General features: G+C 36.5%; 1 protein-coding gene across 1 annotated transcript; it reads right to left on the bottom strand.

The window, feature by feature from the left end:
• Positions 1–286: 286 nt before the first annotated feature.
• LOC149014367 (BEL1-like homeodomain protein 7) lies at positions 287–9,268 on the bottom strand. Its single transcript, XM_089154948.1, has 6 exons — positions 8,967–9,268; positions 8,736–8,857; positions 6,925–8,069; positions 1,832–2,211; positions 1,667–1,727; positions 287–1,359 (listed from the first exon to the last, which is right to left on the bottom strand). Exons 3-6 carry the CDS (start codon positions 7,960–7,962, stop codon positions 679–681), a joined length of 2,160 nt encoding a protein of 719 aa, XP_089011074.1. The 5' UTR covers positions 7,963–8,069; positions 8,736–8,857; positions 8,967–9,268; the 3' UTR covers positions 287–678.
• Between the last annotated feature and the right edge of the window lie 9,068 nt (positions 9,269–18,336).

The raw sequence follows: 18,336 nt of genomic DNA, 5'->3' as shown, positions 1-18,336 counted from the left end.
ATTTGAAATTGCAGTGGATTATTATAGTAATATTAATGGTGGTCGGTGTTAAAGCTTCTTTCCTTTGGAATCCAAGTCTGCACAGAATGGTGTTTCACGTTCATCATCCGCATTCAGGCATGAAAAGAGAGCTGGAGACACAACCATGTCAAATTCGTTCATGTAAATTCACCAGCATTCTCTTGTCAAAAATTAATCGCCTGCATTCTTTTACGCCTACAGCAGGAACCCAGAATCCAGTGGTATTCCAAGAGAGGTTTGTACCTTTCTTATATGGTTTCTTTTCTATTAAAAAAGAAGGCATTTTTGGCCAAAATTCCATCCCATCTGAATGAGATTAATCCCTTCTCTTCAATTCCGATTGAAAATAATTGTACAAAGTTTCAACAGAATACACATAAGAGGGAAAACATACATATATGTTTCTTATCTTTACAAATATGCTACCTCCCCACCAATCTCTTACTATACTACAGCGGTGTTTTGTCAGATCCATGTTTCTAAACTACTAAATATTCATCTAGGCAGTTTTTTGTTGATATCATTCTGTAATGCTAACAAGATGAAAGACACCCAAGTGACAGTCCATGGGCTAATATTATTCTTTCTGATTTTATTGTTTCTTCACCCTCCTTCAGAAGAGTTCAGGTCTGTATCATGAATCTGCGAGGCACCACATCATGCTACAAAATCATGGAAAAGATGTGAGGAACTAAACCTTTGTCGCTCGTAATCAACAGTGTCAGGGTTCCCAGAAGTAGCTACTGTGCTGTACATTTCATCACCTCTCAATGTGACAAAATTGTGAGGGGTACTGCCAGATATGGGCATCCCACTTTCATCACAGTTCTGCAACCCCAAAGTGAGTGACACCCTGCTGCTGCTCCCAAGCCTCCCCATCTCTGGCATCTCATATGCAGTAGCTGCACCCATGAACCTTACACCACCACTCCTGTCAGACCGAACAAGTGCATCCTGAAAAAGGCTACAGTCATCTAAACTGGATCTTTGGTCTTCTCTTGACTTGATCCCCCCATGATCAGTATCATCTCCTTTATGGGTGTCATCTTGAAAGGTAGCTTCTGCTTCTGGTCCAGACATCTCTACATCAGGGACAAGATTGGATACTGAATCATGAAATGATTCAGGCTGGTATCTGTCATTCACTGCAGATTGCACAGATTGCTGAAAATCATCCCTTTTATCCTCAGGTGCCCCAATATCATCCCTCGATGCTTTTAATGCATTTTCAGATGAAGAATTTGAATCAATTTCAATTTCACCAGTCTCTTCTTTGTACATCTCCTCAACCATGGGTTTCCAGAGTCGAACCCGTGCATTTATAAACCAATTTGAGACCTGAAAATGAGACCAAATGAGAAAAAGATAAAGGATTAAACCTGGCTTTTTTACTTTTGTTTCTAGTCAGACATTAGCCACCCTTCAACTCAATGTTATGGAAATCCTGCCAAATTAAAAGAGGCACATGTGGCTCACATACAGAAGAGACCCACCATTCAGTACACCATACAAAGTCATAGTTATATCCCCTATGAATGGTGGACCCTGAATCAGTTGTAGGTGTAATGTGATAGCCTCATTATTAGACAATTGTCTGCAGTCCAACTGGTACAGAAATTAAAGTTTCTCAGTGAGGCTCAATTACCTGACTCCTAGTTAAACCTGTTTGCCGAGCTAGCATGATTTTATCAGAATCCTTTGGGTACCTGTGCACATTAAATTCACCAAAGAAGTTAGAATGTTAAATGCATTGGAATATCTTGTATTGGTAAGAGGGAGAAGAAAAGGGACAGCAGTTTGAGGGATTTACGGATGAAGGAAGTGCTCAAACAACCAAGCACGAAGAATAGAAACAGAGCTTTCAGGAAGCCCCCTCTGTGGTCTCCAAGCATGTTGCTGCATCATACCAAGTTGCTGAAGAGCCCTCTGCTGCTTGAGCTGCTGCTCCACATAACGCAGTCGAGAGATACCAACTCCCTTGCTGTTTGCTGAAGAATCTTGCTCACCAAGATTTTTTCGTGTTGCTCGAATCTGTCCACCGATTGCATCACGCAGACACCGAAAGTGACGGGAGATAGTTTGCAGGGCCAGTGCTGTGTAAGGTCTAGCAGCACCACATCCTGCTATGACATCAAAAGATGATACCACGATTTGCATCTGATAATAGTACTGCTTGTATCTTCTATCAACCTGCATCAACATAACTTAAAATGGAAATTGGATTTCCCAAGATAAACCTACAGCAATATTGTTGGAACTTGCTGCTTTTGTAACATCTATTAAACAGGGAAATAGGAGAGTGAGAAAATAGTAGTTATAATGTTTATCATTGAGAAACTTTCGCTTATATCAACATTAAGAAACTTCCTTTCCTATGCTAATCTTGTCTGACAGGACTTAAGTAACTTGTGTTAATAGCTGATATCCTCATTCATCCATCATTCCACAGATCAAGTAATAGTAAGTTCATAAAACCCATGCATTTGAGTACTTAAGTGTAGCAGAAGTGAGAATGCAGCACACACCACTTTGATTAAAGAAAATGACAGAATTAAATGTTCTTGCTACAGAATCATGGCATTGCCTCCCATTCCAAAGTTTCCACATTCCAAGTTTCAAGGATTTGTCGATAAATCTACAATTGTATGGAGATGTCCAGGAAAATTTTCCAAATTTTGGTTATTAGGTAGCAGACTACTATGTGCTTTACCCAACTGGAAGTTCATTAAAGCAAGAAGGCCTTCATTTAACTTAAAGAGAGTAAACTGTAAAGTGAAACTGAAGATTGATAACAAAAGTGAAGGGCTGTAATTTTCTCAAATTATTCCTTTCAGAAATAGATAAATGGGCTTAGGGAATTGAAAACTTTATGGCTGGAAATAACATGACAAACAAGCAGAGAATTTCAATCTTTTTAAATTCACCTATGGAGCAGAAGCCCAAAGAGTTCAAGCTGGTCAAAGGAAATAAAGCCTACAAATTAGTGAAATATGAGCTTATTCTGAAGCAGACCATCTGGTAGATGCCAGATCACCTAAATCTTAGGCAACTTGTTGGGAGCTTTTACACTTATCGAGAAGACTAGGTTCCTCCAGCCCTTAAAGGAACTATTTAAGCATAATCTCCATAAAACACTCAGCAATTTCTACATTTAGTCATTACTTACAAAAGAGGAAGAACAATATGGTATATAAATCATTAGGCCAGAATTGAAACTCAAGTAGCTATCATGCACATAATAATGGACACTTCAGTGGTCCTTATGTAAGTCAACAATGAAACATATACACCAAGATGACAGACCATAGAATACCCTATCCAAAAAGCCTTCATGAAAAATATTTGGACCAACACACTCAACCACAAAATAGAGTAGGCACCACAATGTAGTAGTATGCCATTAATCAAAGATTTCATGTGTCTTTTGCGCGTGATTTCATGTGTCTTTTGTGCGTGTGTGTGTATATACATATGTGTGTTGTTGAAAATTTCAACATTGTGTTCAGGTAGTGAACCCTGAACCTCGATGCAATTAGCTAGTAATAACTCCCAAACTAGTGGTCTTTCTCAGTAGCATTAACCTGACAAGATCAGCAAACCCCCAACCAAAAGAAAGAGAAAATAAAATGACATTGGAAGATGAAAAACATGTCCTGTACTATAAGAAACAGTCCAAGTTACTGTGAGATTTGAAAATTATTCATGAACTGTTGAGATGCATCAGCAACCATAGTCCTTACTGAATTCAGCTTTACTTCAGATGTAAATGTGAGAGCACAGGACCTTTCTTTAGACTCGGAATCATCAGTTAGCGGCAGACACAACTAAGTATGCAAAAAGATGAAAATGTGATCTCCCAAACTATCAGACTCTAGATAATCAGATATGCAACTGCACAATCTGGGCCGACTGATCACAAATGCTTCTCAAACTGAACTACAGCAAGCAGAATTCACCTACTTGGAATCGCAAGAAGTACTTTTTCATGAATGGATAGAATGGATGAGTAAATTTCACTCCTTAATCGAGATAGGTTAAAGTCAAGGAATAATCCCAAGAAAAAATTCCTTCCCCTCTGGAAACTTAACAATGCCATTGCTACTCTTTCAATGCAAATAATTCTCTTTCAACCTCCTTGGAACATTTCTTTAGGGGCATATATATCTTAAAAACATATATGCGAAAGAAAGATTTGTTCAGGGTGTGAAAGATTTCCTGACAGCTTGCCACTACTACTAAAAGAACATTCAATGAGAGACAACCAGGATGGAAGAAGATACAGCAGAACTTCCGGCTCAGATTTTGACTGGCACTTTTTGGGTGCTAGGTGGTGGAAGGAATATAGCATTCGGTGTTCTAAGCATAAAATAGATACTAAAATTGATCTGAACCAAAGGGCAGCAATACATTAGTCCTTAATCTCCGGACGTGAAACTCCTACCCCCTTTAACTACAAGATATCCCCAAGGATATGCAAATATGCATGCTCCCTTTTCTTGAATTGGTTCCAAGAATTTCAATAGACTGACGGAAACCCTTACTGACATGACTCTGATTTCATCCATGCAACCTATGTATGGTACTTGTTTTTACATACAGACATGCAGCATGACAGAGTCCAACATTTTGAGAAACTTCATTACAAGTTCAGGGGCAGCCTATGGTAACACCACGGCATCTTGCCCCCACCTCTTTCCTTTTCTTTTCTTTTTTTTGGGTTGGGGGGGGGGGGGTTTGGGCTGAATGCATGAGAGCATCCTTTGCACTTAATCACAACAATTTAGTTTACAATATTCAATTAAGAAAAGACCGATGCCAGTGGCAAACATGCTGAAAGCTTGCACTATGGCTGGAATCATATTGCATGTTTCGAACTTGTCTAGAAGAAATCTACACAGATTGTAAAGTAGGAGGCACATTATTGAATTTTCAGTCCCAGTCTAAAGAAATGGGGACGTAAAAAATTCCCATCATATTCATATCAGCGGTAAATCTTACTGGACCTGGTTGCATGTGTGTGAGTTTGAGAGAGAGCAAAATTCTCCTAAGCCATTGATTTAGGCAGTGAAGATTACTGTTAATTTAGAAAGTACTTTGTTGAATCAACATTTTCTGGTGACCACTGACAAGAAATTTTACAGGAGGAAGTTAAGTTCAGCAACTGATTTTTCTCAGTTGCACCATAAAGAAAAGGTCACAACAGAATTTGAGAAAACAACCCTGTTTAACAATTAGGATGTTGCAAAAATATTTGAATTTCATGCAGAAATATATTAATTTGCCTACAGTTAGTTAAATGACCACCATATCATACTGTAGGATGAACACATGTTTAAAAAGCTTGTACAAAGAGAGGCTAAAATACAAAAATTGTAAATGATGAGTGGGAAAGTCACACAGAAGTTCCATATGCAAGAATTTATTTGCATATGTTACAAAGCAAATCTTAGAATAAATGGAGGTTTGAGGCAAAAAAAAAAATCCTGTCGTCAAAGCTTTCTGTGAGAGTCCAAACTCACATCCTAGCAGGGGGAAGCATTGCAGAATCTAAAGAAGCAGAGAACACGGAATAGTTTCAGATCTAGGAAATCAATTTCCCATGGTTTAACACACTAGAATAGACCATTTCTGAAAGACATATGAAGAAAACATACAAGAAGAATAACAAAATGAAAAGGAGAAAAATATGCCCAGATACATACAGTACTATGGTCTAATGAGGAAGTTTCAAAAGTTTTACTTCATCAAATTGAACATTCAAATGAAAGCATGCATGGGAATTGTTTAAAAGAAATTTACTCATAGGAAATAAAAAATGAGTAGCAGAATAGAATACTTTAGTGTCTTTTCGCAAACCATTTGCATAACATTTTTGCTTTGTAAGACCGATCATATCATAGCATAGATTTATTATCAGCCATTAGACACCTTCCTGCCTTTCCTTGATTCAACTTTGCACCAGAATGTGATTTTCCAATTTGCACCAACATTTCAGCTCTCCCTAAGGTCTTTCAGAGTGAAAAAGTATGAGGGTTACATGTTGGCAAGATTGAAATGTGAAAGCATTTCATTTCAGAAGACAGCCACCCCCAAAAAAAAAGAGGCAGGAAAAAAAAAACCCTTGTACTAATAGAGACTGTTTTCAAGTACATGTGGGTCAACCAGGAGGAAGTAACTACAACCAACCTCACACCCAAAGCAAATCACAAAGGAGGAAGCCAATCTTGAAAACCAGCAAGGCTTATCCAGCAAAATTTCGCCTCACAATTGCCTCTATCTAATTTCATCTTATGCACTATATATATATACGTGTGTGGGTGTGTGTGTGGGTGTGTGTGTGGGTGTGTGTGTGTGTGTGTGAGAGAGAGAGAGAGAGAGAGCTGCCTGTCATTCCTGCATGTAATCTGGATAAAGGAGATCAGAAAGCCAAAACTCTTCTACCCTAATTATTAAGACATTTGAGCTTTCTTGTAATCGATCGATCTTCTTATAAAACTAATAAATGACTGCTATCTGTAAGCAACCTCTTGTTCTACAATATGCCATTTCTGAAGGTCTGAAAGACTGAAAGACTACCTTCCAAATAGACATGAATGATTTAGCTATGCTAGCTACATTACTTTTTAAGGTAGTCAGCCAACCATGTTGTAAAAAATTTGCATGCACCAAAAAGGCAATAGTTAAAGGAGTTTATTGTGCACAACTATACAAGAAACCAGAGAACTTAAGCCAAAACTTTGATCAATGACATAGTTTTAAAAAAAGTAAAAAGCAAAGTGAATACCAGTAACATTCAACCAGAGTCCGTAGGATTAACTACCACATAGAATAGATCAGTGAATTCATGCAACAAACTAGGGGATTCCCTAAAACCAGTATGAAACAATGAATGAAATAGCATACCTCATCCAACATGGACAAAAGTTGTGTAACCTTATTCTGCAAGTCTTGTCTTTCTGCGGGTGAGAGCTCAGCCTCGTTGGTACTGGACTCTTGGGGTTTTGAAGACGTCCAAGAGCTAGTAAGCAACTGAGCACCATCATTTGATTCTCCTTCAGCTTCTTTAGGATCCTTTAAACCAAAACCACGGAATTTTTGGTGTTTGTCAGATTCGGATTGTTTCAAAGCCTTGTGAACATTGACAACTTCATCAAGCAGTTGTTGCACTGCTTTGAGGTATTTAGAGTTGGGAATGGTGTTCGCAAGACCCGTCAGTCCATAAGGAGATGGATCAGAATGCATAATTTTGGGGCCAGCTGAGTATTGTAAGTTATTCAACACTTCCCCCTTGATTGCATCACTATTTCCTCCAGAAAAACTAGGCTGCAAGTATTCAGCATCCCTCGACTGTTTAGCTTGAGAGCTTTCATTATCTTTACATGAGCTGTTCCCACTACCCCCATCTCCTGACATTGACGGATGAGAAGTCAAAAGTGAAGAGAAAGCTGGGTTGGAGTTCCTGTACTGAAATGAAGACATAGAAATGGTGGAAGGCATCTGTGTGCCAAGGCTAAGTGATAACCCTTGTCCTTGTAGGCTCTGTCCACCATTTAGAGTCCCAAGTTGCCTCTGCAAGCCCACCTGAGAATCCTCAGTAATGGAGCCGCGGACCATATCGTCTGATGTACTGTTTATCATCTCATTTGTGCCGTTCCTCCACACACCAAACTGTTGTTCACCATGATGAGAACCCACAAGACTTGGGAAGGCACCTTGATGTGTAGCAGTTGATTCTGAAGTTCCAACCGAAGGAAGGTCGACGCAATTCTGCTGAGGCTGAGAATTTCCAGCTAGGGGTTCTGCGTAGGAACCAGTTAGATACATCATCATATTTCCAGGAAGAACAGATGCCTCAGCATATGAAGTAGGTACAGTGTCCCTTGCATATAGGGTTGGTATGACTTCTCTTTGGTTGTTAGAACCAGGGAAATAAGTAGCCATGCTTAGTCCTAGAAAGATGCAACATCACCAGCCTCTGAGCATGTTGAAAGTCTCCTGTAGCTTCGGAAATTCGATCTCCAATTTTCACAATAAGTTCTTGTTTTCACCTGGTTTGCAACAACAAACTCAGAATTATAGAAGTGAAAACGCTTCGGTTCTCCATTAGAGAGACCGAAGCAGACAACTAGCCAAAAAGAGAATAATTATTTCAAACAAGGACAAAAAGGATCGATACACGAAGGGGGGTTTCTGCCATTTTTTTAGCTCTGTTAAATGTTAGTGGCAGAAAAACTTAAGCAGAAAGAGATCTCGTTATCTATCCAAACAGAAGAGGGGAAAACCAGGAAGAAGAAAAAAATCCGAGTTTGCTATGGCCTAAAATCCTTTCATCCAAAGGAGAAACATATTTCTTCAACCAGTCAAACAAAATCGAAACTTTAAAACAAACTAGCAGAAACAAGTAAAACCCCAGACCAGAGAACCCAAAACAAGGAGGTAACCAAAAATACTCAGATTCTTGAAATTGCCGAAGGCAATAATTCCACAGAAACTGTAGACAACATTAAATAACCGAAACACAAAAATAAATTCAATTTCTGAAAGAAAAAAGGTCACTTTTTCATATCTGGATCATCATCGTATATCATATACGACTCTTACTTCAAAACCCACATCATAAACACGGATAGCTTTTCTATTTTCTTATCGGACACTAAACATGGGACTTGGAAGGCAAACACAAGAACGAGAGGGAGATGGAGAAAGAAATTTACCTGAAAACCCGTGAGTTCTGTGTCTTTCGTGGGGAACAGAAAAGCTTGAAAGAACACTCGATCTGCTGATTCAATCTTCCCAAAACGGAGACAACCCAATCCCAAGATTCAAAATAACGTTCCTTTTCATCGAGAAAATAAAACAATAAAAAACATACACACTTTTAAAAGATTGTTCTTTGTTAAATAAACAATAACAGCAGCAGCAGCAACAACAGTTATACGTTCTACCTTTTCTTTTCTTTTTAATTCTTATATATGTTCTCCATCTATAATTCCAGCAACCCACGTGAGATGTATCTCCTCTCTCTCTAAACTCTCTCCCTCAGAACCTCTCACATAATTCAGTAGATCATACCAAAAATAAGAACACCTCTTTCCTCTTTAAGTTCTATCTTCTGTTGTTGCTGGTGATTTTGATTTTGCTATTGTTATGGTGTTGAATCCCTAACCACCAGTAGGTAGACCTAAACCTCTGTTGAACCCATCTCCCTGCTTCAAACAAATTCCTCCCTCTTTCCCTAAAGCGTGGGGAAGATCTAGAATGGTAACAGACACTATATCAAATGATATTTTATCTTTAATCTTTTAATATTGAAAATAATGGTGACTATTATCATCTTGATTATATTAATCCTTGATTAGTATATAATCAATGAAGGTGTTCCCCACTTGAGTGAGTCAGTTCCGTGTCTTCTCCCTCTTTTGTAAACGTTGTCTTCTATTTTAATGTTTTCTTTTTTCTTTCAAGTATATGCTCGGGGTGAGAACCTTTCCTACGTCCACTTCTTTTGTTTTTTCTCTTTTTGTTCACACAAAACAGCTAATGTTATGAATCCAAAAGTTGCAGAAAGAGATTAATAATTTAATCCATCCATCAAGAGAGAAAAGTAATAAAGTATTTCACTTGGTTGTGCAGCCTTAACTACTGCAGTTTTTTCTCAGGTATTTGTATGCATTACATGTAAGTTTATGAACATTTATAATATTACAGCAACTCCTATACACTCTTTTGGCATTCTAGATTTTGAAGTACTTGTTTTGTCAAATGGAGGACAACAATATAACTAAAACTTCACATGTAAACAATGAACTCAGACCTCTTTGGAGACTTGAGAAAATCCAATCAAGGTTGTCAAGGCGTTCCCACTAGGGGACTATGCGTTCTAGCCCTTTTAGACGACGTGTTGTAGCTTTAATTTTCATTACCTTTTATCGCCTTACCTCACCTTTGTTTTACCGCCTTGATAACCTTGGATCCAACTCCCTCTCTTAGTCACAATGCAAAAAAAGAGATAAATAAAGTGCAATGGATGCTATGCAATATTCTTTTATGATGATGTGGCAATTATGATCATTAGATATCTATGCAATGTTGTAGATTTGAAATTTTATGAATATATATCACTATAAATCATAAAATCAGAATTAAACTGGGGTCCATCAAACTACAATGTAACTTTTAGCTGTTGGGTTCCAAAAGCATGTCAATGATAAGTTGCATCACCAGATCCTCTGAAAAAGACTTGATCAAAGATCACCATCAGATTGTTATTGGATAGTGATTTAACTTATGGGACCCTTTCTCCCTCAATCTTCCCATTGTCTTTTAATGTCTGTACTCCTCTTCTCTCTTTTTCTTTCTCTTTCTTCATTGTTTTGATCACAATCAAATTAATAAAACCAACCAACAAGTTAAAAACTTCATTTCAAAACAAAACACAGCAACTTTCTTGATTTTGATTGATTTTAAACCGATGCAGACCTGCTGGTACAGATGCAGACCTGGATTCTGTTCTTCATTAACCTTGCTTACAAGCTAAAATAGTGACTTAATAATTATATCTTACAACTTCAATTTGAACAAAGCCAATGTCCCCAGTTTGCAGGTTGCAGCTTTGTTGCTAAGCTAGTGGCATCACGGTAATAAACTGCAATCTCTGTGGGTAACAATGGAATTTTAGAGTGTCGAGTATTGATACATGATTGGTTGGATACTGGTGACGTGGGAACTTATCCAACACGCCTGACAAGGAAGACAAGGAGGAAAATCAAAAGGAAAGAAACTGATTGCGTGGGAATTCGGGTCACCTAATCTGACGCATTGCCTCGGTATATGCGAATCTGTAGCTAATCAACGGTGGAGATTGGTTGACAGATGACTGCGTAGGTTTGTGTGGGACCCAAAGATGTCTGTCTTTCTGACAACTTGCAATCATTACCCCTGAATTAATTTACTATTTCCCTTTATCTCTGACCGTTCATTGGATACAGAGGCCACCGCGTATCCACATCAAATATTACATAACGTATTTTTCATTATTTTATTCCTACCAAACAAAAAATAAAATAATAAATAATAAAAATATTGCCATATTTTATTCCTCTTTAATCCCCTAAACTTAAAAAATTGAAAGATTTGTTAATAATGAATGTGAGATAGGTAACCGTATAACGACATTAGAAGCTCACAAATTAAAAACATATTAATCTGTGATTAGCTGTCCACCAGATTCTAATCACAGTTACCGATCCCAATATTATTTAGTTTATATAATGATAATTATGATTTCTTTTTTGGTAATAATAATTATGATTACTTTGAATCATAACTGGCTTATTGATTTCACATTATACAATCAATTGGAAGATGTTTTGGTGGGGGTGACAGTTGTATCTTCCACATGACCCTTTGTGTGTAAATTAAAATTTGATATACCTTTGTGGGCCCCATAATTTGTTCATAGCGATGCAAGTGAGTCTGGATTCCCTACTCACATGAATAAGAGATTCTGAACCTCTTACACAAGTGCAGAGCTAGGATTTAACATCGAGAAGGACAAAGTACTGATATTTTCATACAGAACACAACGAATTTTCACCTGTGATCTTTATTCTTAAAACTTTCTCTAAACAGAGCATATGTACTTATATATTCACACATGGAAAGAGGCTTCAAAGATTTTTTTTTTTTTTGTACATATGGAAAGAATACTATATAGGAAATTTCAAATCCCCCGGCCTTAATGTAGCTCTGCCCCTACCTACACTTATATCCTTTCGTCATACATTTGAAAAAAATGGTTTATCTCTGACCAATGACAAGTAGACTATATGTGGACCCCTTCATAAATATGTGATAGAAATATGTAAGAATAAAAGATCCTAACTTTGTGCAAATTAAAATTAATCTCTTAGGGCCTATTTGGTTACATGAATCCAAATATTTCAAATCTCTGGATTCATGAATGCAAGATTTATATTCGTTTGGTTGTGAAAGTCCATGGATTAATGAAATCGAGAAATTCATCTTTTTATATTAAAAATGTGAATCTATAGTTTATGGGTATATCTCTGGATTTCACTCCTACTATAAAAGCACTAAACATTTGCGCATTCACAAAAATCACGTTGACCAAATAGTTTCTTAAGATGAATTCATAGATTTCATTCCATAGATTTAGGTTAACCAAATAGTTAATTTATGGCTTGTTTGGTTACATGAGTCAGGAGATTCCAAATATCTAGAGATTTCAAATCTATAGATTTTCAAATCTATGGTGTCATAATTTATAAAATTAAATGTTTGGTTGTGGAATGAAATATGTGGATTCATCCAAAAAATCTATTTGATTAACGTGATTTTTGTGAATGTGCAAATGTATAGCTTTTTTGAAATCTCTTGATTTCATCCCTTACCCATAAATCTACAGATTTACGTTTTTAGTGTAAAAAAATGAATCTTTAGATTTCATGAATCTTAGGGTCTGTTTGGTTACGCGAATCCAGAGATTTGAAATCTCTGGATTCACAAATGGGATATTTTTAGGGCCTGTTTGGTTACGCGAATCTCTGGATTCACAAATGGGAGATTTTTACCTGTTTGGTTGTGTGAATCCCTAGATTCATGAAATCTAGAGATTCACATTTTTACACTAAAAACGTGAATGGGTATGAGGTGAAATCCATAAATTTCACCCATACTATCAAAGCGTTAAAGATTTGAACCATAATTCAATAAATATTTTTTTAAGATAAATCTAGAAATTTCGTTCCAAAAATTCAAACTAACCAAACAGTTAATTTTACGAATCATGACTCTAGAGATTTGAAGTCTATAGATTTGAAATATCTAAATTTTTGAAATCTACAGACTCAAGTAACCAAACAGGCCCTACCTATTTGGTTGTGTGAATCTCTAGATTCATGAAATCTAGAAATTAATATTTTTACACAAAAAACGTGAATCTGTAGATTTATGGGTATGAGGTGAAATCCAGAGATTTCACCCATACTATCGAAGCGTTAAAGATTTGAACCATAATTCAATAAATATTTTTTTAGGATAAATCTAGAAATTTCATTCCAAAAATTCAAACTAACCAAACAGTTAATTTTACGAACCATGACTCTAGAGATTTGAAGTCTATAGATTTGAAATCTCTAAATTTTTTAAATCTACAGACTCAAGTAACCAAACAAGCCCTTAGAGATTTTTACAACCAACCGAATATAATTCTCAAATTCATGAATTCATAAATTTCATCTGGATTCATGTAACCAAACAGGCCAATGAATTATGACTCCATAGATTTGAAATCTCTAAATATTTGAAATCTTTAACCAAACAGGCCTTAGCAATTGAGCTTGTTGAAGACAAATCAAAATCACACTGCACATAAAGGTCGAAGTTGCAAATTACACATGATAAAATGACCACCAAACATTGGAAATTGGAAAGTAAACAAAGTCTACATAAATTTGACATGGCCAGCCAAATTTAACACATGATTCATTTAGCCTTCCATATGATCCAAATCGAACTACCTTTGCTTAAAAAAAAAAATTTAAAAAAATTAAAAAAATCGAACTACCAACCAATTTTATTATTGAAGTCTCCTAACTTCCAAGACAACTGTACATTATATTATTAATATTCACTCAAATTTATTTAAAAGAATAAACAAAGCTGATAAAATGTTGAAACTTGCCAAGATGGCAACATAAGAAGTAAAATTACAACCTACGATTCTCTACTCTTCTGGTCTCCACATGAATTAATAAACTTATGTGCATATTAAGAAACCACCTTCTGCAATACAATTAAGGATAAATTCGAATCAACTGAAATAGTAATACAATATCATATGAAACTTCTAGTCATCTACTCCATAAAATATTGAAATGGTCAATGAAGTTTTTGATTCAAGATTTTAAAAGAAATCAAAATGAATGAAAATTTTATTAAAGCCAACTAGGATATATCTTTAATCTTAGAAAACCGTTCTGAATTGACTGAAATCAAGATCAACTTCATCTTTGGTGTTGGTATTTTCAAAAATTCATTTAGGGCCTGTTTGGTTACATGAGTCTAGAAATTTCAAGTATCTAGAGATTTCAAATCTATAGATTTCAAATCTATGGAGTTATAATTTATAAAATTAGATGTTTGGTTGTGGAATGAAATCTGTGGATTTCATCCTAAAAAACTATTTGATCGACGTGATTTTTGTGAATGTGCAAATGTACAACTTTTTTGAAATCTCTAGATTTCACCCCTTACCCATAAATCTGCTGATTTACATTTTTAGTGTAAAAAGGTGAATCTCTAGATTTCATGAATCTAGAGATTTTTACAACCAAACGGGTATAATTCTCAGATTCATGAATCCAGAGATTTCAAATCTCTGGATTCATGTAACCAAACAGGCCCTTAAGGTTTCTTTAGTTGTGAGCAAGGTTGCAACAAAATTTTGTCATTTGAGTTGTTAGTCAATCAATTTACTACCCATTGGTGGTTGTGGTTCACAACCACTTCTACTCTCGCTATATTTTGTTGAAGTGTGGTCGTGTGGGTGTTATAGCATGAAAATTCATCTGTGGTAAACGTTTCTGGAGCAGGTGGCTTAAATAAAATGGTTTGATACTTCAAAACACAGAAGTATAATTAATAAAGTAAACATTCTTTGCCGTCATTCTCTCTTTTTTTTATTTTTTTGGTTTGCCAACCCCGATTTTTATAAACCGGTGGTTCAACCCGCGTCACATACCTGGCTGTGGTGGGTGAGTCTCCCAGCAGGGATTTTTTGCATCTACAAAGATTCGATACCGGAACGTTGCTTAAGTGAACCAAGCTGCTTACCACTTGGACCAATCCCCGTTGGTTTTTGCCTTCACTCTCTACTATGCACAATAGTGCACATATATATCAAATAAAAGATTGAGAAAACAAATAAACTAAAAGGTTATTTTGAACTTTGTAAAGTAAAAATTAAATTTTTAATCTTAGCATTTTATTTGGTAAAAAGAGTGCATTGCTGTGCACAACAGAGGATTTTTTTTTCTTCCTAATTAGTATATAATCATCTGCTTTAGCGTCTAAGAAAATCATTTTGTACAAAGAAATTTGATGGTTACTGAACAAACTAAACTGATTTAGAACCTATGAACTCAAAATAGTTAACTTAAAATTTGATGATCTTCAATAATTTTCCCTGTTTAGCCAGAATAAGTATAAAGCAAGTTTGGAATATAATAAGGCATTTTATGTGGATGGGTGTGGGTCCACCACATTGTGGGATATAGAAAATACTATAAAGAACAACACCTGATACATGTGATGATGTTTAGTTAAGGGCAACAATCCAAAAGGGCCAGGAAAGTAGAAATGTCCAGACCTTCCTCCATACCCCACCCTGGCCCATTTGGGTATCAATATTGTTTATGGGCTATAGCCCATTGAAGCAAGTCACTATCAAAATTCGAATTTATTTATTTAATAATAGTGAATTTGGTAGGACCCACTCTTGAGGTGTTGCATCCATACTTTATTGATGGTTTAGATTTTTTTTTTTAGGGTCAAATGAAATTTCTAGCCTCTCTGGCTAGAAAATCAGCAAAGACATTGTTTGACCTATTTGCATGACACACCCGACAAAATTGAAATTGAGATTGCAAACCTTATTACATCTCCTACAATGTCCATGAAGGGCCAAAACCGTTGTTAAACAATCCGAAAAAAATAAAAAATGGGAGAGGTTAAGAGCTTTACAAACCTCGAGGTTCTAATTGCTTCACATTTTAAAGCTAAAGCTGAAAGACTAAAACTAGCAACTTTGCCGTATTAAAACCACCACCGGAATCCCAAACTAGACATCCACGGCCTCAATCTTGAAGAGTCTCACCTTGAAATTCCCTACAATTTAACCTTAACATTGATGTTCTCCAACAAACCAAAACATGATCATCATGAAAAACATATGACATATAAATTCCTTATGTGATGCACAAAGCAAAGTGGGGGAAAGGGGCCTATCTATGTGAAAGACCAATGCAATATGGATGAGTTAGATCAACCCCCCCCCCCCCCATTGATGTGGCTAGCAAGAAATTTTCTTTTGGAATGAGGTTCATCTGGGCCAGCTTGCGCACACCACGACTACATCCTCAATGCGCTTTTTTATATAATTAATATAGGCAGGGCTTCGCCCCTAGTCCCGAAGATATTCGAACTCTGACCTCCTATGTGGAAGCGTTGGTCTTTGCCAACTGAGCCACCCCTAGGGGTTAGCTAGCAAGATTTGTTTCTTAGTGGAAAGCCTAATTGTCAAGAGATGAGCATTTCTCTTTCTTTTTCCACCATCACCTATGGGGGTAGGTTTGACCTAATGTCCCACACCCACCTTGAGCCCACACATGGTATATATTGGATTTCTCAACCCTAACAGCAGTCTAAATTTTGAAAATTATGGGCCTAGGCAAGGGCTAGGCTAAGGTTGAGGGCTCAAGGTCGAGTACTACTTGACCTAACCTAGAGCCTAATTTAACTCATGACTTCTTTTTTATTTTGTTATGCTTTATAATGAAGTTGTGTTTATACAACTCTATTAATGTCTTGATTATGCTTATGTGACTCTATTCTTCTCCCCTAATCTCTCTCATGTGTGAATGAATTTTGCTTGGGAGCAGTGCTTCATGTGGTTTGGTAGTCCCTATATTCTCCGATGGGACGATACAGATGGGGCTAATGCTTTTACTAATAGTTCACAAGGCTAATGCTTGTATAGGTAAAAAGTCCGAACATTACGTTAGCGGAGAGCACAAGGTCACCACTTACGAAGTTATGTTAAGGAGATACCTTTTGTTTGAAGCCTCATGCTTTCCTCTCTTCATCTCCTTTAATTGCAGATAGTCTCCTCCTATGTTCAAACTAACCATATTCATAGAAAAGAAAGTGAAGCAATTCATAATGAAAATAGTGCACTATTCTCTTTCTACACAATTCTGGAAGAAGCAATTTCATCAAATCAATCTTGACACCAATATAGGCATGTTTCCCCTATGTCTGTTACCAATTCCATAGTTCCATGGTTGCATTAACCTTGATCGCCCATCCCACTCTAGTGAGAACGTTTGACCATAAAGTTGGGGAGGGCTACTGGTGCACTTGAAGGGTAGGGATAGTACCTAATTGATATTTGTATATCTCGGTATGAAGCCCATTACCCACTTGTCTCAAGTATCCATTCTCTTGGGCTGTTTGGTTATGCGAATCCAGAGATTTGAAATCTCTGGATTCACAAATGGGAGATTTTTACCTGTTTGGTTGTGTGAATCCCTAGATTCATGAAATCTAGAGATTCACATTTTTACACTAAAAATGTGAATCTGTAGATTTATGGGTATGAGGTGAAATCCAGAGATTTCACCCATACTATCAAAGCGTTAAAGATTTGAACCATAATTCAATAAATATATTTTTAGGATAAATCTATAAATTTCATTCCAAAAATTCAAACTAACCAAACAGTTAATTTTACGAACCATGACTCTAGAGATTTGAAGTCTGTAAATTTTTGAAATCTACAGACTCAAGTAACCAAACAAGCCCTTAACACATCCCTTATTGTCAACACACTCCTCCAACCCTAGGAGCAATTGTGGGGGATCTCCACCTCTAATAAGGGCCTGCCTTTGAGGTACTTGGCTAACATGACATGGGTTGAAAGAGATTTAGGATGATTAGTCAACAATCTCTAGCTAAACATGTAAATGGATAGCCGAAATCCGCCCTTGAATTCACATTCGTATTCGTTTAAGGTTATTCATATCTTGATTATTTATTACCGAAAAATATTTGTGTCTACTAAGCAACCGGATTTGGATTGGATAATATCCAGATAAAAAATTATTTTGATAGAGTAAAATATTCAACATTTTTTTCTCTTAAACGGGATGATAATTGGATTCGGAAACCGGATAATCAGAAATCGGAAATTGCCCGATTAGAGTAAAGTATTAAACACTTTTCTATAAAAAAGGGGCTTATAATCGGATTTGGAAACTGGTAATCAGTAATCAAAAATTTGAAATTGGAAAAAAAAATGACAATCACCAATCATTAATCGGATAGTTGATCGGATTGGATTATTATCGGATATCTGATAAAGTTCCATATTCGAATTCGGATGCCTTTTCTAAATTTCTGCCGGATTTGGATTTGGATTCGGATAGTGGTTTTGCTAATCGATTCGAATTCGGAAACAGTGTATCCGAGCCGAATCTGATTTGTTTACACTTTACAGGTCTATCTTTAGCTTTG

This window comes from Hakea prostrata, chromosome 5, assembly GCF_041222555.1.
Source record: "Hakea prostrata isolate BN-2017 chromosome 5, UWA_Hpros_2, whole genome shotgun sequence".
Lineage (NCBI taxonomy): Eukaryota > Viridiplantae > Streptophyta > Magnoliopsida > Proteales > Proteaceae > Hakea > Hakea prostrata.
The sequence above is the reverse complement of the archived record's forward strand: the minus strand, read 5'-3'. Positions and strand labels throughout refer to the sequence as shown.